This window comes from Anomaloglossus baeobatrachus, chromosome 2 (genome assembly GCF_048569485.1).
Source record: "Anomaloglossus baeobatrachus isolate aAnoBae1 chromosome 2, aAnoBae1.hap1, whole genome shotgun sequence".
Classification (NCBI taxonomy): Eukaryota; Metazoa; Chordata; class Amphibia; order Anura; family Aromobatidae; genus Anomaloglossus; species Anomaloglossus baeobatrachus.
Genome location: NC_134354.1, coordinates 300,980,972 through 301,003,274, shown reverse-complemented (window position 1 = coordinate 301,003,274; position 22,303 = coordinate 300,980,972). Strand labels below are relative to the sequence as shown.

The 22,303-nt window shown below is 44.3% G+C and overlaps 1 protein-coding gene across 1 annotated transcript in view; it reads right to left on the bottom strand.

Moving 5' to 3' along the window:
• Positions 1-9,401: 9,401 nt before the first annotated feature.
• Positions 9,402-22,303, bottom strand: part of LEMD2 (LEM domain nuclear envelope protein 2) — a 62,689-nt gene continuing 49,787 nt past the window's right edge. Inside the window, exons 6-9 of the mRNA XM_075335862.1 lie at positions 21,549-21,694; positions 18,564-18,665; positions 18,306-18,408; positions 9,402-10,300 (exon numbers count right to left, since the gene is read on the bottom strand). Coding sequence (XP_075191977.1) covers positions 10,159-10,300; positions 18,306-18,408; positions 18,564-18,665; positions 21,549-21,694 — 493 coding nt within the window. The 3' untranslated portion in view covers positions 9,402-10,158. The remainder of the gene's footprint in view (positions 10,301-18,305; positions 18,409-18,563; positions 18,666-21,548; positions 21,695-22,303) is intronic.

Genomic DNA, 22,303 nt, shown 5'->3' with positions numbered 1-22,303 from the left:
AGGAGGGTGATGGAAGGGTAGCTGGAGTCCTGATCTTATTAGGCCCAGGATCCATGAACTTGACGATATCTTTTCCCAAGCCGGAAGAAACAGAGAGAGCCTCTCCGACCTGGGAAAGCGAGTCACTGGGATGATTTTTTCTGGTCTTTTGAGGGTCCCTTGAACATGAACCCCTTTCCCGGCTTCTTTCTATCGGACCAAGTATTCCGATCCCTTCGTGAGGCGTTCCGGTGAACTTGCTTCTTTCGAAAGGCCCGCCTTGAAGATGGAAAGGACGGAAAGGGAAAGCCACTTTTCTTATCACTAGCCTATTCTAGGATGTTATCCAGGACCGGCCCAAACAGATATTCTCCTTGACAAGGGATGTTGCAAAGCTTATATTTTGTTTGTGTGATGCCCTGGCCTATCAGGTCCTCACAGGGTATTGTGCAATCTGCCCTTCTGCACAGTATTAATCTCCTCCTTGGTTAAGGGTCCCGGACCATTGGTGTTGCCAAGAACAGCTAATTAAAATCCTAGGAATACTCTGCACCACACACACCAGAGGACGGCCTGAGTGGAATAGGGTCGCCGACTTGGGGGGTTGGTTTAGGGAAGGTCAGGAGTGTCAGGAGACAGTGAGTTGTGGAGTTACTGTCGAGAGGAGAGGTCACGGAGCGGTGTAGTGTTGGAGGTGAAAGAGAGAGGAGGTCAGGAGCTGGGCTCCTTGGAACTACTAGGTGGCAGACGTTGGTCTGGACCTGGTAGGAGCTGGACCCCGGTCACAGTGGATCGTGACAAGGGGCACGGACTGTCAAGGAGGACAGCCGGCAGCCTTGTGTCATCACCGGGCAGGGGCCAGGGCACGACGGGGTACGGGGACCCTAGGTCAGGAAAAAGCTTCAGGCGTCTTGATAATTTACCCGACGAGGACAGAGCCTTCAAGATCCATTCTCCACCTGCTCCAAAATTGGGGTACTAGCGTAACGAGGGGGATAGGACTTTCCACTCACACGGTCCACAAAATCCCAAACGTGAACCCTGAGAGCAAGCTCATCCAGTTAGCCATACTGGTGAGCAGGACCCAACTAGTTTCATACTATAGGGACCAACTAGAGAACAAGGTGCCAGGAAAAGGTCACAGATTAACAGGCAACACCAACGGGCATGGGATCCAGGCGTGCTTCCTCCAAGTGGCAGCGGTGTCCAAAACTTTGGTTTAGTTGTCGGGGGTAGTGTTATTGGATTGAGTACATAAACAACCACCTTTTAATTCTGAGTGGCCGCGCGACCCTGACTCCCAGGTCCGGAGACCCCTCGAGCCACCGCGGATCCGGATCCGAGCAGCGGCAGCAGGCTGCTGACGCGGGGGCAGCACATTTGCATATCCCCCGGCCAGCATTTTAACCAAAGTGCTCTTCTATCTGCATTAGAGAGGGATGCTGACTTTGCTTCCAACTTAGTGGAGTCCTCTGAGGCGTCCACAAGGAAGGTCGCCGCTCCCCGCAATCTAGAAAGGGACGAAGTAATTTTCTCCTTTGGTGCCTTTGATCTAAACTGGTCTTCCAGTTCATCGATCCATATTGTCAGGGATCTAGCTGTACAGGTAGCAGCAATGGCGGGTCTCAGTCCACCCAGGTATTTTTCAGGAAGTGATCTGCTTTTTTATCCAACGGGTCTTTCAATTAACCCATGTCCTTAAATAACAAGGCAAACTTTCTAGATGCCTTGGCGACTGAAACATCCAATTTTGGAGCCTTATCCCAGATGGAGCAGGAGGCATCCTCAAATGGATACTTCCTCTTAAAGGCACTTGGAAGGAAACTCTTTTTCTTAACAGGCTTTTTCCATTCTCGAGTAATCAAAGCTTACACTTTATCAACAACCGGGAAGGAGCGTTGTTTTTTCTGCTTTATGCCCCCAAACAGCCGATCCTGGATAGATTTTTCAGGTTTCTCGTCTGGGATGCCCATAGTTGACCGCACAGCCTTAACTAACTTCCTCATATTCTCGATTGGGAGGCACTGGCGACCTCCTGAGTTGCTATCTGAAGAGGAGCGCGAAGTAGAGCCGGAAGAATCACATTCCACATCAGACCTATCAGAGTCCTCGTGAGTAGGCGAAGGGGGCTTAGCTATCACAGAGCTTTTAACCCCAGACAGGGATCGGAGGGAATCCCTGACCTCTTCCGTTATGATGGATCTCAGATCAGAGGCAAATCCCGGCTGTTCCTCTGACAGAGTCTGCTAAATGCAGCCCCTGCACAGCCTCTTAGTCCAGGAACTGGATAGTTCCTTACTGCACAAGGCACATTCTTTATGTCTGGACTTGGACAAACACTTCTTAAGGCCCCATCACACGCTACGATATATCTAACGATATGTCGTCAGGGTCACGAAATTCGTGACGCACATCCCGCATCGTTAGAGATGTTGTAGCGTGTGAAACCTCCAAACAACTGTTAACGACCAAAAATACTCACCTTATCGTTGCTCGTTGACACGTCGTTCATTTTCATAATGTCGTTCCTCCTTCTGCGCGCCGGTTGTTCGTCGTTCCTGAGGCAGCACACATCGCTACGTGTGACACCCCGGGAACGATGAACACAGCTTACCTGCGTCCCGCCGGCAATGAGGAAGGAAGGAGGTGGGCGGGATGTTCCGGCCGCTCATCTCCGCCCCTCCGCTTCTATTGGGCGGCCGATGTGTGACATTGCTGTGACGCCGAACCACGCCCACAGCGACGTCGTTAGGGAGGTATGTACGTGTGACGGGGGTTAACGACATTGTGCGCCACGGGCAACGAATTGCCCATGACGCACAAACGACGGGGGCGGGTGCGATCGGTCATGCGATCGCACGATATATCGAAGCGTGTGACGGAGCCTTTAGGCCTATTCCGATCCTAGAAAAAACACAGACAAGATGACTGCTGTTTTAAAAAGTGGTGAACTATTAGCATCACTCACCCACAGATGCAAGAGGTTGTACCGGGTCAGTAGGGACGTCATCTGACTTTACTCCTTTAGAGAGTCTTTTACTGTCAGGAGTGCCAGAATCCACCTTTCGTTTGCTGGATCAGTCATCACTCGTCCCCCGCTTGTTTCCAGAGGCTGTGACACTGCTATCCCAGCTACCTCTTTGCTGCCGTTTCTGGGAGGCAGTATCCTGATCAGAGTTTGGTTTTGGGGATGAAGGAAGTGAAGGAGACACAGCCGACTGCTTGTCAGCCATGTTCTGAAGTGTGGCTGGATGCAGACACCACTGTGAAGATTGCCGCTCCTTTTTTTTTAAAAGATCTGGCAACCCCTCCCATCGATTTCCGGGAGATGACGTCACCAAACAGGGCGCCCAATAGGGACACCCTGCGCATGCGCACTGCCCTGACACCTCACATGCCACAAACAGCATGGCGCTCCGCTACAACCCGGAAGCGCCACAGTGTTTGCAGCCGCGGGGACGTCACCGCAAGTGCAGCAGCAGCAGCCCCGTCCATCCCGTCCCTCGCGGCTCCCAGCATGGGGGGGGGGGAGGGAGGTGATACGCACGCAGGACCCCCGTGGGCTCACTGCGGCGGGATAGCACTGCGGCCGACAGGCAGTTACCTGGTCCTCGCAGGCTCCACACCACTTCCCTATGCAGGTCTACTCCAATGTCCGCGGCGTCAATGGAGGAGGGTGTGCTGCTCGCAGTCCTGACCCCCGGGCCTCGATCGACCGCAGCAGGACCCGTGCCTCTGCCAGAGTCGCCCGGCCGGTATCTTTATCTTCGGCCCATCAGGACCATCCTGAATTCTAGTGGATTCCTGGAGGCTCCCTGTTCAACGACAGGAAACCAACTGATGCAGGGAGAGGTTCCGCCCCTTTTTGTTCTGGAGGTTTCCTGTCCTTGAAGGGCGGATCCCCTCTCTCGTGGTGCCGTCATGGGTGCTGGAAAAAATAGTAGAAGCAAGCACAGGATGTCAGAGTCCTTCTGTAGATGGCGTTAAGATATCACAGCATCGCTCCCCCATGCTAAAATGCTTTCTATGCAGGCAGGCTCCCCAGGATATGGGGTTAGGTTAGTATATAGTGCTTATTTTATGAGTCCATACTTGTAAAGGAGTGTGGGGGCATTGTACAGTGTGGTGGTGACTACTGTGGACCATCATACTGTGTGGGGAGTTTTGTATATAAAGGGGCTGTTAGGGCAATCATACCATATATAGAGAGCTGTGGGGAATATCATACTGTACTGTGTGTAGGGAGATTTGAGGCCATCATACTGTTTGGGGGGTGTGACAAGAAATCATACTGCCTAGGAGGCTGTGAGGAGTCATCATATTGTGTGTATGACTTTTGGGGCATCATATTGTGTGGGGAATTGTGGGGCCCATCATACTGTGTGTAGGGACTATCATATGTTGTAGCTGAAGAAACCATCACTGTGTGGGGGGGCTTAGGAGGCATTTTAATAAGTGGGAGGTGATGTAGGCCATCATACTGTGTGGGGGAACAGTGGGGTAATCATACTGAGTTGGGGCCATGAGGGTACTTTACTGTCTGTGAGGACATCATACTTTGTGGGCTGTGGTGGCCATCATACTGTGTGGGGGGCTGCGGTGGCCATGCTACTTTGTAGGGGATCTGTTGGGGCTATCATACTTTGAGGGGGTCTTTTGAGGCATCATACTATGCGGGAAGGGGGTGCTATGATGGCATTATACTGTGTTGGAGAGCTATAAGGGCATCATACTGTGTGTGGGGGCTGTGGGTGCCATCATACTGTGTGCAGGGGGCTCTCCTACTGTGTGTGGAGGCTGTGAAGTCCATCATGCTGTGTGTGGTTACTATCATACTGAGTGGGGATTTGTGGCTGCTATCATCCTATGTGTGGGGGGGCTATCATACTGTGTGGGGATTTGTGGCTACAATCAAGCGGTGTTTAAGGACCATCATTCTGTGCAGCCATCACAAGACATTATTACGATTCAGAGGCACTCTGGGGACAATACTAAATGTTAAGCGGGAACTTAAGAGGCATTATTGGAGCACTCAGGAATATTATAACTGTCAAATGGAGACAGGAAAAATGTGAGCACTATTACTTTTTTGAGCACTTACAGAGAGCATTAATATTTTAGGGGGCATTTTTCAAATCCAGAAGTCACAACGGGGTTGTGGAGCTATGTAAGGGGCACAGTCGTATATTATTATGTAGGATTACTAAGAGGACGGTTATAATGGGGCAATTATAGCAACAGCAGGCTCAGCATTGGGGAGACCGTATAGGCAGGGAATAAAATAGATGGGGATGGTGCTGGAAATGTAAGAGGTTAAAAGTGACTGGTTTAAATGCTACAGATGAGTCATGGTTGATAAAATTGTCATGTTGGTTCAGGCCAGATGAAGAAAAAAAAACAGGAAAAGTGAACAGCGCCATCAGAAAAATCACCTGTAAGTCACTGTCTATAACTGTTATTGCAATATTTTAATATTTTCAACAGGACTGATATCTACCATGGTATGGTCACTATATAATACCAGTCTTTACATGTCACTTTTTTTAATTTCAGTAACAGAATGGTCATCTACTAAGGTTCCTGTTTACTCACCATAATTAGGGTGTAGCGACCGTAGTTAAAAACAAGGTTACCTTGTTGTCAGGTGTTTTACCCACTTCACCACATGCTGTATCTCTAAACATGCTACTGGTTTAGAACATTGGAGGGGGTTGTCATTTAAACTTGCAAGTGACCAACAATCCCAGGAGGGGCTGGGGCGTACACATCCTAGGAGGGGCTGGGGCGTACACATCACAAAAGGCGCATATACATCACAAGAGGAGCCTATACAACACTGGTGGTGGCAAAGACAGCACTAGGAGGCAGCACGGAGAGCACTCGGTGGATTTTTCACCAGTTTTCCTCTTCAAGCTTTTTCCCCTAACTTTCAGTTCTTTTCAGGTTACCAACTAGACTTTTTTTTTTTTTTTTTTTTTTACGGACAGCTTATATAAAAATGACGGGCAGACACTATTTTTTTTACAGACACATTAGAAAGCCATATAAAAGACTTAAGCTTATAACTGGTACATGTCTACAGCCTATAATTCTCATAAGACATTAGTTGCATTAACATAAAACTGTAAAATGATGGTAGTCAAAATAATAGGTTTCTTCAGCCTCCCCCGCCAAAAAATAAAACACCTTACATTTTTTTTTAAAGACGAAGTAAAAAAGTGACCATTTCATAGGGACTGCCAAGGAATTTCAAATAAAAAAAGTCCATGGAGCCTCTGTTAGGAATCTCGAGTCCCTCCGGGAAGATCCTAGCCAAGGAGTGGCTCTTTTTAGGAGACCACCATAACCACCATATTAAGTGGCCCTTTTATTCAATATCCAACTCTTGACAAGTTTAAAGATATGACAAGGGAAATACCAAGGCCAGGTATCCATCCACAGACAGCTGTTTAAGGGTATTGCCCCTCATCAGTGTGGAGTAGGCTTCTCGCCAGGTGGGAGCAATGCCTAGTAGACCAACAAGACAAAACAGTCACTGATCTCAGGGAGACCAGCCAGAGAAAACACAGCCGGCAGCAAGTAAAGGTGCTCAACACAGTGAAATCCTAGGTGCATTGCCCCCTGGGAAGTATGCAAATCAAAAAAGTCCATGGAGCCTCTGTTGGGAGTCTCGACATGGAAAATAGCCAGATATCCCTCTGGGAAGGACCTAGCCAAGGAGTGGCTCTTTTTAGGAGACTACCATAACCAAAATATTAAGTGGCCCTTTTAGTTAATATTCAACTCTTGACGAGTTTAAAGATATGACAAGGGGGCAATGTACCTAGGATTTCACTATGTTGAGCACCTTTACTGGCTGCCGGCAGTGTTTTCTCTGGCTGGTCTCCCTGAGATCAGTGATTGTTTTGTCTTGCAGGAATTTCAAATGACAGCTCTTGTTCTCTCTGACATAATGGGAGGAGACTAGCTTCTGTGATGTCCCATTGCACAGAGATGGACTTCGACTCTTTTTTCTCTGTGCGGTGCAGAGTCAGAAGTAGCAATGAGGATGTTATGTAGCAGAACTAAGGTGTGTGGCTATGAATCCAGTGTTGCGGGTGAAGTAAATCACTTGCTTTTGAAGCTACGACACTGATATTGTTCTTTCTGCAAATGCTTTTTCCTGCCCCTATACCCCCAGATCATAATATACTGTGCAAATTGACACCTTGATGTGCTGGCGGTCCAACTTGTCTCAACCAAGATAAGTCACTTTTTTCCAGAAAGGAGTGGTGTGATCAAGAAGCTGGGTCAGAAGTGGCTCTTAAAGGCCTATGTATACCTTGAGCCAGTCAAATATGTATTGTGCATGACAAGGTCAAGATGGAAAAGGAAGCATAATTCTGTGAAGATATACTACAAAGGTTATTATATTCGCTTATTTAATTGATTTCTGTAAATTTGTTATAACAGTGATGATATAGCTTTTATATGCAGTGTACAGCATAAGACTTTTTTCTTCTTGAACAGCAAGAAAAATGGCAAACATAGTTTGAAACATTTAAGAATTATTCCTAATAGGTTTTCACCTAAATGACATAGGGGAGATGATTACTTGCAGATTGCTGGAAATCCAACAGCCCATTGATCAAAGATCAGGGATGTGCTTGAATAGAGCAGAAGTGTGCATTCTTCACCTTGACTTCATTTTTTGTTTAAAGCACCACTCCAGTAGGGTTTTTTCTTTTTTTTATTGCAATGCTGGAGTGGTTCCACTGACCTCTGTATTATACTCACATTACGGCAACTTCATCTTCTATAGCTGCCGTTACTGTCAGTCTCCACTTAAAACATCGATATGAAAGGAAATGCATCGGGAGCTTAAGATGTAACTTCTGACTTCCAGACAGTCAGAAGTTAGTCACAAGATGACGCCTTTGGGCCAAAGCGGCGGTGGTAAGAGGTGAGTATATGACAGGGGACTTACATTTAAAGTGTCACTCTGGCGCAGAGTAAAGAGAAAAAAAACCCAAAAAACTCTGGAGTGGCGTTGTAAGGGACCGCTGTACTAGGCCATCTCCAGCACTGCCATTGATAATGAATAGATCGATGGCAGAGCATACACATATCTCCTCCATTTAAGAGAGGGATGCAGAATCCAGTTCTCAGGATTGCTGGGGGTTCAGTGGTCAGATCTGTGGTGATCAGCAAGTTATCCTCTATCTGCAGGATAGGGGATAGCATTTAGAGTTTGGGAATAAGTCTTTAATAAAAAAAAGAATAAATAAAAATCAGATGTTAAGGTTAGACACTGCATTTAACCACTTAACGACATATGACATACATATATGCTGCCTCCCTGACTTTGGGGAGGGAACAAAAACAAAAGCAGAAAGTCGAACTGTGAGGGGTTAACATTCATAGCTAATTTTTTTTCTCCAGTGAGACTTTAGTCACAGTGATCATTTATGTGATCCAGTTCTTGATTTTTCTTACCGTGTATTTTTCACCATTAGCTGACTTATCATGCCTATACACTGTGTCCTGTCTAATTCTTTGCTAGCACTGTTGCGTTGCAGTGGGCTGTCATGTGGAAAAATCCATGGGAACAATAATGAATTAAAGTGAATAAAACAGCGCTTCTCCCCAGGTTTGCGTACCCTATAATTAGCCAACACTACATTACGTTGTGTTGCATATTGATTAGGCGCACAAAGATAATGAACAGTAGGTTGAGGTTTATCTGTCGTAACAATAGCTGCCATGTGTAATTTGAAATTCTGTCCCCTCTCCAGCCCTCATAAATACTCAGAAAAGCACATTTTCTGTGGTTCACCGCTTCTGCCTTTAAAAGATATTTGCCTGGAGGATGCATCATATGGAGGGAAATGGACCGAGCAGAGACGAGGCTGTGCTTTTATCCAACACTAACGCAGCTCTCTTAACGCAGCACAGGGGGTTCATTTCCAGAGTCTGACACTTAGCACCAATATACAGGCAGCATTTATCATTAGATTGTAATTTCACATCTCCGGTAAATACACTGCATCATTAATGGACACTTATCATCAAACTGCTAATGAAAGCTAACCCCAAGTGCAGATCTTGATCAGAACTCTTACCCTCGGCTGAAATTGTAGGTAAGATTTGGGGGTGTACACTGCAGCACAGGTTACTGTACTTTCTGATCTACACACACCAAGAATACCATCACTTGGCGGATTAGAGTACACATGCTCATGGATGAGTCTGAGCAGCTGGTGAAGCCAAATTTAGAATGGGGCTTACATGCCAAATGCTGCCCTTAATTATTTTAGGAAGCAAAAGCCAAAAGACCCTCTAACCATTTTTCAGTACATACTTGAACAGAATGGCATAAAAGACCATACGAAATAAAAATGTGCATTTTAGTAGCATCTGAATAATGATCACAGACTCATGTATAACTTCATTCATTTATTTCTTGCCACACAGATGGTATGGAGTGGTATACATAGTGTCTTTTCTGTGCAGCCTGGCACTGAAAGCGTTACCCCCGAGTACTGCAGGTGTAGTGTTATTCTCTAATAATTGAATTTTCTGCCTCTCTGCTGCTGCTTATAAACAACATCTCTGCTGTGCAGGAGAATAACCACCGACCAGAACGGGAGCAGCCAAGCGAGGAGACAGCAAGTGTCTAGATCTCCCAGGAGCCCCTGCAAGAACAAATTACAACATCTCATACACCTCCCCCAACCCCTTTCTCTTCATAAAGCAATTACGCTTAAACAACAGCAGAGGGTCTAGTGAAGCGATTGGCGATATTAGACTGGTAGAGTGGTTGGCACCATGCATTATAGAACAAGGCCTGGGCACTGCAGTGAATAGAAAAAGGCTCAAAATACCAACAGTAACCATAGGAAAGCAGGAGTTAACTGAACAATAAAGTAATGATTTATACTGTTTTATACATTACAAAATATTTATAAAATTATTCAACAAATTTATGTACTTTCTGCAGTGGAAAAATAGTCTGTAAAAAATCTACATCAAAAAGGTGTTTGTTATACAAGAAGAATTCCAGCGAGCTGTACACACAACTTATAAAGCTCCGGTAAGGACCTTTGTGCAAATTAAAGCCCAGCTATAGCAGAACACCAAGACTTAAGCCCAAGGTCCAGCATTACACCTTTAGATCATACAAACGTAAGGGGAATCAGTTTATCTTAGGCGTTCTGTCAGTGATTGTGTCCATCGCCACGCCATCAAGTCAGCACCGGCAACCCGCTGCAATTCTGTGCGGACACGGGTGTCATGTTCAACAATCAGCACTGCACGGTCCCAGACTTTCTTTAAACGTTTCCTGCACAGATGAACAAGTTCAGTTTAATGGATTCTCGGTGTATTTAATATCAAGTTTCCATATAAAATACAAAGCTCAGCTGCATTAGCTAAAATCACATCTCTAGTGATGAGCCAGCACTACCATGCTCAGTACTCGAATGGAGCAGTTGGATGCTCGGATCAGTATGACTCAAGTACAATGGAAGTCAATGGGGAACTACAGCATTTTTCCAGAAGATTCCTGGAAAAATGCTAGAGTTCCCCATTCACTACCTTATACTCAGGTACTTAAGTCGCGCCCATCCGAGCATTGTAGTGCTCACTCACCACAAAAAAATCACAGAAAAATACTCCTACAATGTATACCTTTTATTGATTACCAATATATGTTAAAAAACTAGAAAATACCCTAAGGGTCAAAAATACAGTTTAGTACACAATTTAGTAAGCCAACCGGCGGTATACCCCAACAAAAATGGGGAATAGTTATATCGCTCTACCAGTCAACTTTCCAATCAATAATAAGTCATATGTTTACAATCATTATAGAAACAATCCATCACAAAGTAATTTTATCTAGACCCAATAATTGTCCATATACAGAAAAAAGAAGTATATATTATTGGGAGGTGTGCAACTAAATTTAACATGTATCTCCCATGTAGTAAATGAGAAACATATATAAATGTTAGAACTATGTATGGTTTTTGGTTGTATAGAACAAAATGGAGACTATGTAGTTTATTGTTGTGGTATAGATTTTACATCCAGTATTCTTTTATGCCTAAAGCAACATTTTAAACCCAAAAGTTTTACTTGACGCGTCTCGCCTCCTTGGGTGGAGGTTCATCAGGGGTATAGTTATAACATGTGTTCCAGAATATATCAGGTAATTGTATACATCAGAGTGAATTCACATTTCTCAGATTCTAAGGATATTTTCGCTGTTTTACATCCTGACAATTAGCTGAAGGGGATTTTTGTGGTTATTCGCCCCCCCACCCACTTTTTTTCTCTTCTTCTCATGATAAGAAGTAGACTAAAGGGTGCTTTACACGCTGCGACATCGCTAGCGATCTCGTGTGCGATAGCACCCGCCCCTGTCGTTCGTGCGACATTTGGTGATCGCTGCCGTAGCGAACATTATCGCTACGGCAGCGTCACACGCACATACCTTTTCAGCGACGTCGCTGTGACTGACGAACAATCCCTCCTTCAAGGGGGATTATGCGTTCGGCGTCATAGCGATGTCACTGCGGCGTCACTAAGCAGCAGCCCAATAGCAGAGGAAGGGAGGAGATGAGCGGCCGGAACATGCTGCCCACTTTCTTCCTCATTGCCGGTGGACGGCAGGTAAGGAGATGTTAGTCGTTCCTGCGGTGTCACACGTAGCGATGTGTGGTGCAACAGGAACGACGATCAACCTCGGTACTGACCAGACAACGATTTTTGGTAAATAAACGACGTGTCACAGACCAACGATTTTTTAACTCTTTTGCGATAGTTTAAGGTCGCTTATAGGTGTTACATGCAACGACGTCGCTAACGAAACCGGATGTGCGTCACAAACACAGTGACCCCGACGATATATTGTTAGCGATGTCGCAGCGTGTAAAGCACCCTTAACACTTAATGAAAAATGCAGTCGTAGGAATGAATTTAATAAGGATTGACTGACTATTACAAAATGTTCCTAAATCAGTTATAGGCAAAGATTCCTTTGATGTGAAACATTTCATCAGAGTGAGGCTATATCTATGAGAAAAGAGGTCCTACTGAGGAACCCAATTTTCAGTGCGAAAATATCCTTATAATCTGAGAAATGTGAATTAATTCTAATGTATAAAATTACCTGATTTATTCTGGAACACATGTTATAACTATACCCCTGATTAATACATCCACCCAAGGAGGCGAAACGCGTCGGGTAAAACTTGGGGGTTTAAAATGTTGCTTTAGGCATAAAAGAATGCTGGATGTAAACTCTATACCACAACAGTAAACTACATATTCTCCATCTTGTTCCATACAACCTAAAACTATAGATAGTTCTAACATTTATATATGTTTCTAATTTACTACATGGGAGATGCATATTAAATTTAGTTGCACACCTCCCAATAATATATACTTTTTTTTCTGTATATGGACAATTATTAGATCTAGATAAAATGACTTTGTGATGGATTGTTTCTATGAGCGTAAACATATGACTTATTATTGATTGTAAAGTTGACTGGTAGAGCGATATAACTATTCCCCATTTTTGTTGGGGTATACCGCCGGCTGGCCCACTAAATTGTGTACTAAACTGTATTTTAGACGCTTAGGGTATTTTCTAGTTTTTTAACATATTGGTAATCAATAAAGGTATAAATTTTAGGAGTATTTTTCTGTGATTTTTTTTGGTCTCCACATACTCCAGATTTTGATCTGTTTTTCTGTGAAATTAATGCTCACTCACCACCTATTAGTCTCTTAAACATTAGTGGTCAGAGAAAGTAAGAATGTTGCATCAATAAATTTCCTTTTGCAAGTTTTTATTTTATGCTGGTTGTCTACACATTGCGCACTCTCATGGGCTGTTCTGCGAGCCCAACCTGCACTTTATTAATATTATTATTATTTTTATAGCGCCATTCATTCCATGGCGCTTTACAGTGAAAGAGGGTATACATACAACAATCATTAATAGTACATAACAGACTGGTATAGGAGGAGAGAGGACCCTGCCCGCGAGGGCTCACTGTCTATAGGGAATGGGTGATGGTACAATAGGTAAGGACAGAGCTGGTTGCGCAGTGGTGTACTGGACTGAGGGTTATTGTAGGTTGTAGGTTTGTTGGAAGAGATGGGTCTTGAGGTTCCTCTTGAAGCTTTCCACGGTAGGGGAGAGTCTGATATGCTGTGGTAGAGCGTTCCAGAGTATGGGGGAGGCACGGGAGAAATCTTGTACGCGATTGTGGGAAGAGGAGATAAGAGAGGAGTAGAGAAGGAGATCTTGTGAGGATCTGAGGTTGCGTGCGGGTAGGTACCGGGAGACTAGGTCACAGATGTAAGGAGGAGACAGGTTGTGGATGGCTTTGTATGTCATGGTTAATGTTTTGAACTGGAGTCGTTGGGCGATGGGAAGCCAGTGAAGGGATTGGCAGAGTGGCGAGGCTGGGGAATAGCGAGGAGAGAGGTGAATTAAGCGGGCCGCAGAGTTTAGGATAGATTGGAGGGGTGCAAGAGTGTTGGAAAGGAGGCCAGAGAGCAGGAGGTTGCAGTAGTCGAGGCGGGAGATGATGAGGGCATGCACTAATGTTTTTGCTGAATCTTGGTTAAGGAAAGCACGGATCCGGGAGATATTTCTGAGTTGTAGTCTGCATGAGGTGAAGAGGGCTTGGATGTGTGGCTTGAAGGATAGAGCAGAGTCGAGGGTTACTCCAAGACAATGAGCTTGTGAGACTGGGGAGAGTGAGCAACCATCAAGTTTGATGGAAAGGCTTCTTGGAGGGGATGAGTGAGGAGGAGGAAAGACAATGAATTCTGTTTTGTCCAGGTTAATCTTTAGGAATCGCGCAGAGAAGACGGATGAAATAGCAGACAGACATTGTGGAATTTTGGTTAGTAGAGAGGTAATGTCAGGTCCAGAGAGGTAGATCTGCGTATCATCAGCGTAGAGATGATACTGAAAGCCGTGGGACTCTATGAGCTGTCCCAGGCCGAAGGTGTAGATGGAGAACAGCAGGGGTCCAAGAACTGAGCCTTGGGGGACACCGACAGATAGGGGGCGAGATGAGGAAGTGGTGTGAGAATGGGAGACGTTGAAAGTTCGGTTGGTTAGGTATGAGGAGATCCAAGATAGGGCCAAGTCTTTGATGCCCAGAGATGAGAGAATGTGTAGTAGGAGGGAATGGTCTACTGTGTCGAAGGCAGAGGACAGGTCCAGGAGGAGGAGGATAGAGTAGTGTCGCTTGGCTTTGGCAGTTAGTAGATCATTGGTGACTTTGGTTAGGGCAGTTTCAGTAGAGTGATGAGGTCGGAAGCCAGATTGTAGCCGGTCAAAGAGTGAGCAGGAGGAGAGGTATGAGGACAATTCAAGATGGACATGCTGTTCCAGTAGTTTTGAGGCATAGGGGAGAAGGGATATGGGGCGATAGTTTGACAGAGGATGGGTCAAGGGAGGGCTTTTTTAGGATGGGTGTAATGGAGGCATGTTTAAAGCATGAGGGGAATACACCACTTGTTAGTGATAGGTTGAAGAGATGGGTTAGGGCTGGGATGAGGACTGCGGTGATGTTAGGGATGAGGTGCGATGGGAGTGGGTCAAGTGCACAGGTGGTTACATGTGATCTTGAGAGTAGAGTGGAAAGATTGTTTTCTGTCATGGTGGAGAAGCTGGATTTGGAGGACGAGGGCTGAGTAGCGATGATGAGGGGCTGTGGGGATTGTGGGCCAAAGCTTGCTCTCCTGTTGTCAATCTTCTGCTTGACGAAAGAGGCAAAGTCTTCAGCTGAGATGAGAGGAGAGGGAGGTGGTGCTGGAGGACGGAGGAGAGAATTGAAAGTGAATAGCTGTTTAGGGTTGTGAGAGAGAGAGGATATGAGGGATAAAAAGTAGGTTTGTTTTGCAGCAGTGAGTGTGGACTTGAAGGTGGTGAGGGACTCTTTATATGCAATGAAGTGCTCAGTGGAATGAGACTTCTTCGATCTGCGCTCAGCAATTCTGGAAGCCCGTCTCAGTTGTTTAGTCTGCCTCGTGTGCCAGGGTTGCCTGTTAATTGTGCGGGTTTTGGTGTGTGTGTGAGGGGGGCAGCTGATTCGAGAGCTGCAGAGATTGTAGTGTTGTATAAAGTTGCAGCAGCATCTGCGTCGTGTAAAAAAGCAATGTCTGTGAGAGGAACAAGGGACTGTGAAAGTGCGTGTAAATCAAGGTGTTTGACATTTCTGCGAGGGTGTGAAAGTTTGTGGAGTGGGGGTTGCGTACTTGGAGAAGGGAGGGAAGAGAATGTGAGTAGGTTGTGGTCAGACAGGGGGAGAGGCGAGTTAGAGAGGTTAGATAGGGAACAGAGGCGAGTGAAGATGAGGTCCAGCGTGTGGCCATCTTTGTGAGTAGCTGCAGAAGACCATTGGGTGAGGCCGAAGGAGGAAGCAAGTGTTAGAAGTTTGGAGACAGATGAGTGGGAAGTGTCAATGGGGATATTGAAACCACCCATGATGATGGTGGGGATGTCGGTAGAAAGAAGGTGTAGTAGCCAGGTGGTGAAATGGTCAAAAAAGGCAGTGGCTGGGCCTGGAGGGCGGTAAATGACAGCCAGTTGAAGGTTGGAGGGGGCGTAGATGCGTACGGAGTGCACCTCAAAAGAGGGAAGAGTAACAGAGGGTGGTAGTGGAATTGGTGTAAAGCAGCATTGGTTGGACAGGAGCAAACCAACTCCTCCACCATGCTTGTTACTGGGGCGGGGGGAGTGAGAGAGTTGGAGACCACCATAAGAAAGTGCAGCAGGAGAGGCTGTGTCAGAGGGGGTGAGCCAGGTTTCTGTGATGGCAAGAATGGAAAGTTTATTAGTGATGAAAAGATCATGAATGTAGGATAGTTTGTTGCAGACAGAGCGAGCGTTCCATAGAGCTCCTGTTAGTGGGACTGGGGGAGCGGGGGCTGAGTGGATGGGTATGAGGTTAGAGAGGTTGCAGAAATTTGTGATGGGTTGTGGATGAGGGTTTGAAGTGACAATAGGGATGTGGTGAGGAGGACCAGGATTTGGAGCGATATCCCCAGCAGTGAGGAGAAGCAGTGAGAGTGTTAATAGGTGGGAGCAGGAGAGGCCATGAGGTGGCCGTGTGTGTCTGGAGACACTGGGTGAAATGTGGCAGAAAATATGTGAGGGGAAGGTGACATGGGTGGGGAGGATGGAGGGAAAAATGAAAAGTTCATTACTGGGTTTAGGGATCAGAGGGGGCAGTAAAAAGTGAAGTAATATAGGTGTGAAAGTAAAGAAAAACACAAACCTTGTTTACAGTGACTAGGTTTCCAGTTACCTTCCGGTCACTTCTGGCTTAATTCTGTCTTAATTCAATGCAGCATACTTATATGGTGCAGACGAAATGTCTATGTGCAGACTTTTTTTGTGCTCCATTATATACATATACAAGTGCAATCAGCTGTGAAGGGGTGGGGTGCAACAAGAACCTCTTGGTCACTCAATCAAAGAAAAAGCTAGATGCAGCATCACATAGGCAGAGTAAACAAAGGTCATAAAAGGAGGTCACAGTGAGATGTTGGAGCATGCCAGGGAGATATTGAAGCCAAGAGAGAACAGGTCAGATATTTTGGGAAAGTAGAGTGGATGGTTTAACATACCAGGTAATAGCACACACAGCAGATGAAAGGGGAAATCAGTTCATGGGAAAGTAGAGTGGATGGTTTTACATAGTACTTTGGAGGGCATCAGAAAGGGTGATGCTGGCCGTTCTTCTACCATCTTGGAGTTCCCTCCCTCCCTAAGCTTGGACGTACCTTCTAGGGCACGAGTTTAGTAAGTTTCACTTTTATACCTTTTACTTTAATGTAACTGTCTATGCCATAATGTGTATCGTTCCCTTTTGTAAATTCTTGTATATTCTTTAAACACTGCCTATTTTCGGATTAAATATATACAAATTTAATAGTTTCTTTCCTTCATGCTTTATATACGAATCCAGAAACCCCAAAGGGCCTTATGCTATCTGTAACGGGTACCCGGACTGCCGGTGAAACGTCCGGTGGTGGCAGCGTAATTGTTATTGCATAGAATTATTGGAGTGCTATCATTAAGGGTACCGAGGTATATATATATTCCATTAGCGGGAATCGGTGATATATACATTTACCCTTGCTGTGAGACCTCCAATATCGAGCATTATCAGCTCAGCAGCCTCATCTTATGCATTGTCCTGCAGTACCAAAAGTGGCCTGCAGACAAGGGGGGCGCTAGAGAGTAGTCGTGTGTAACAAATCAGTGAACAGCTGCGGATTTCTGAGTGACTCCCCCGGCTGTTCATGACAAATCTTTTAAAGCTTGTATCGGAGATGAATGTCACATACACGCTATGGAGATGAAGGCACGAAGCATAAGGAGGGTTGAGGAGGCAGAGCCAAAAAAACAGCCATGACAGTACAATCAAACACCAGACATCAAGCTTGGATAGGGGCTAGCTTCAATAACGAGCAAAAACAAAAGCAAGCCCCCCGATCTGACTGCAGGAAACGAGGCTTTATTAGGGCCCAGACTTGGATATTAAGCAAGAAGCAAGGCAAACCACCGAGATTTGTGACGTAGCGTCCTGCAAGGGAAGGAGAGCATTCTAGAGCAGCATCTCCATCAGTGAGTAGTTCTAAACAGTGGCAAAGGAAACCATAATAATATGGATATGGGTCTTTATCGCTTTTGGTGTTATGTCGATGTACATACATATTAATCACCCAGGAGTAAACTGAGTAAAGCTCATCTCCTGTTTGATTGCTGATGGCCATCAATTGCTGCTATTCAGATTTTTTTTAATCTTATCAAAATCTACCATTTTGAATGCACTGAAACTATTAGACGTACATGTAACACATTCACTTAACTCCTTACTAGAATGACATAAAACCAGAAATTAATATATAATCTCTTTTATAGTCGCGGTACATGTCATGATTCTATTTTATCTACATGAATAGGGAGGAATTGTGCTGTGACCATCACCTATTATGCTGTGATCCTCCATATACCCCTCCATTATTATCCATATGTAACTTATGGCTTTCACCAGGATTCTGCCTATCATAATAAGATGCTTCAATAATTGATCTCTCCAAAACTGAAAGCCTATTATGAGCCTTGGAGGGCAGAGTGGAAATAGCAAGATTTGAGGATTTTTTTTCCCAACAATACGTTAGATGGTATTATGGAAAATTAAAATGGGAAAATAAATGTTTAACATAAAAACTTGCTTCAAATAACAGTCATTATCCGATAAAGCATTTGTTTGGAAGGATTAATATAATATGCTACTCACCTGTCTTTAGCCCCTATTAATGAATCTCTGACATGCGAGATCACAAGATACGGACTCTGTACTTTTTGTAAAAGATAATCCATGTACTGATGTTTCACAATACCTTAAAAAAACAAATACCACTTATCAGATTTGCTATTTAATAGCCATATCTATTTCGGCCAATTCCTTCCGTGCACTTAAACATTGTTAGAATTGACCGTGGTTGACTACAAGGGCTAATGTATCTATATATATATATATATATATATAGCATACCAATGATCTTATCTACCATCGCAAACATCTGCTCCTCTTCTTCCTCCAAACTCTGCCAATGATATCTCAGGAAAATCAATATTATCCAGAGCATAAAGATACCTGGTAAATGCAATAAAGAGAAAAATATATTTAATTTCATTAAATACCTATTATCTATACAAGCTTACCTAGCGAGTGGAAACAATGAACAGTCAACCTTCCTCTACCCCTACCACAGAAGCAAATCATTAGGACTTGCGGTTTCTAACAAGTTCAACAACTGAAAGGACATTTCATAGGAATAATGTCCAATGGCACAGTGCCTTGTTAGGAACTTAAAGCATAACCATTGTTTACATTTTTATTTAATAAATCAGTAGTACACATGAAAATAAGCAGCTTTGTAATATTTCTTATCAGACATATTGGCTTCTTTTTTTTACCAAAATTGATCAGTTATGCAAAATTGTCAGTTCTGAGGTGAAATCTGTATGCAGTGAAGACTTTCCCATTACTGAGAGGAGATGGCAGTGTTACTGATGAGATTCTATGTAGATAGAAAAGAGGGGGCGGAGCTTTTCTTCTAGCTCCTCCCTCCTCAGTCATAGTAACAACTGCCACATTATCTTATGAATAATAATGCACATCCATTATATGAGCTCTTCATGAGACAGAAGAGCACCTTCAGTAACCGGCTAATCCTTCTGAGGTGTAAGAAGGAAAAATATAGGAAATCATTTGTGCCAACTGCTATGGGAATGTACAACAATAACATTAGTGTTAAATCATTAAGGTGAATGTCTACTTTATTTTTTCTACTTTCAGTTCACGCGCTGTGTATGACCTTATCCAATGTATAATGTTCTTCTGTCAACTCTACTGTCTTGTCAATTATGTAATTCATGTTATGATTTAAGTTGTGCTGCTGTGATACCATAATTTGCCATGGGATCAATAAAGTGTATCGTATCGTATCTCCTATCTCAATAATGGGAAAGTCTTCATTGAGTACAGAAAGCAGTAAACGTGCCTAATACAATATATTACAAAGTTGCTTATTTTAAGGTTTTCTATTGATTGATGAAATATAAATTAACACAACGGTTACACTTTAAAACTGTACAAACTTCAAACAGAAACCCTAAAAGGGGATGTCTATTTCTGGACCATTCCTGCAGGAAGGCGTAACCCAGGGAGATAAAAAATGTTTTCCTATCGAAATAACTTCATAAAGCTATGAAGGCTTTCATTCATAGTGCCTCTTTTGTTGTCACACCTAATCACTATCATTGAGACGCAGTTGCTGAGTGCTCTGCTGCCGGTGTTGGACCGTAAATCAAAAAGCAGCGGCATGGTCCTCGCTTCTAACACAAGCTAGCCTACGGATAACAGCTTCTTCTATGTGGTCTCAGATGAGGGCCATGGCTTGTCTTCGTACCTCAAGCCATGCGCTCTTATAACCGCTTCTATGCAGCCTCATATCTCTCCGGAGTACCCCTTTAATCAATTTGGGGCCCCATAGAAAGCATAAAAACAATGTACAGTATAGTCCCCCTCCTGCAGCAGTGCTTCTCCAGCGGTGTCACAAAAGCAACTCGCTCACAGCAGTTCCTTTGCCCAGTGGGCTCACAAGCTTTATTACCCATTTTTTAGTCACACATACAAAACTAAGACAAATTTCAAAAGGAAGCCAATTAACTTCCCCAAGGCACCAATGCTAGCCACTGAGTCACCATATTATCCTATGCGTTTACCTATCCAAAGGCAGTTATATAATGACTAGACTTTCCTTTACAGATGTATATTTATGTGTTGCACCTTTCTAAGTTCACATAGATATGGTCTATCTAACAAATGTACTGGAATGCAGCTCTAGAGGTAAAAGCTGCAAAATGCATCATGAAAGCACATGCAGATCTAGCTGTACTCTGGTAACATTCCATCACTTTATTAAAAAAAAAAACAAACCTTCAAGTGGTGTTTAATTACATTCTTTTTACATGGATTATTTTAAACCTTCAGCCAGATTCAGTTTTGATGCATCTTTTAGCAATAATGATAAAGAAAAGTTAAGGACAAAAAGAAGGGGAAGGAAAAAGTAATTGCCTTACTCCTTTCCTTCCCTGTATGCCAGAGGTCGGGAACATTTTTGGCTGAGAGAGCCATGGACGCCACATATATAAAAAGGTAATACCATAAGAGCCATACTCAGCAGGGGGGACCGATGGGATCTTCTGATCTGCTCGAAAACCACCAGGAGCCAGGTTAGGCGATGCTGTGGGCACGAAGGAGAGGGTGTCTTGGCTCATGAGGGTCGGTGCGCGGAGGATCACAGATACTGCTGCGAGCTTGTGGGCTGTCACGGCAGTGGGCGCCATTGATCTGCCGGCGGGCTGCTTTGAATCTCTCGCAGTTGACGAGATCAACTTCAAGAAAATGGCTGTGGAACGTGTGCAGATCGACGCGATTGACTTCAAGAAAATAGCCGCAGAGTCCTATCTGCGCACGCGTTGCCTCCACGAACATTTTCTTGAAGTCAATCTCATCAACTGCGGGAGATTCAAAGCAGCTCGCCGACTACTGCAGGCTCGCCGCTGCGATACCCCATGAGCCTGCAGTATTGCCAACCCTGCACCACCACTGCTGCCCTGGTAAGTGACATGCGGTTTGTAAGACACCCCCCCCCCCATTTTTGGGACAAAAAAGTGCGTCTTGCAAACCGGAAAATACGGTATTTTTTTTTTATTAAGGATTTGTCTGCAAGTCGGATGCAGCCATCAAAAGAGCCACATTTGGCTCGTGAGCCATAGGTTCCTGACCCATGCTCAATGCTGCATGCCATGTAACGAGCTAGCTCATTACATAACAGGTTAATTGACGGTAATAAAAGAGCGTCACTGGATGACAGCTCTTGCTTCCAGTAGATTTGAGTCCTATACGAAATAGAGAACACAGATTAACACAGACTTAAGGGTCAACAAATAAAACGTTCAGTTACTTTACCTAGTAGAGCCAAAAAGAGGTTAGATATTGCAGTGTAAAATGCATTGTTCAGTCGACAGACAATACCAAGCCTTGGACGAGATGATTCAACACAAAAGACGTCTGCTCTCATAGTGACCAGTTCTTCAGTGTCCTCACCCTTTGCCCTAATCAGAAGATAAACATTTTTTTATTTTTTTATCTCCCCAAATTACTTTATGATAAAGGTCCCTTCCACACGACATCAATTTTATATGCTCAAGTCATTAAGAAGCATTTTCACTGCAAGAGAACCGTGAACGCATGTTGTTTAATACACTCCTTTCACGATTATCTGGGAGTGTGAACAGGCGAATAATCACCGATTGAAAGAGCAAAACAAATTAATTGGGTGAAATAATCTTTTATGCAGCATCATTGTTCTTGGTGCTGCATCATCCTGTGTAAACCGGACCCCCACTGCCGAGAACCATGGCAGCCTACGCAGACTGAGCGATGTACTATAGATCGGTCAGTGCTCATCGTTTACTTTGGCCTGCCTGGCATTCAAACGAACACCGACTGGCATCTTGCCGCCGGTCAGTCCATGTAAATGGGCCCTATGAAAGAACTCCTTTGAAGCAATAGAAAGCTAGATTTAATTAAAAAATTTAGCAGGAGATAAAAAAGGTCCCCATTTCTGGAAACATATGGCAAATTTGAAAAAAAAAGAAAAAAAAAAAAAAAAAAAAAGCTTACTCACAAATGAGACCACAATTAAATAAGGGCAAAAACGG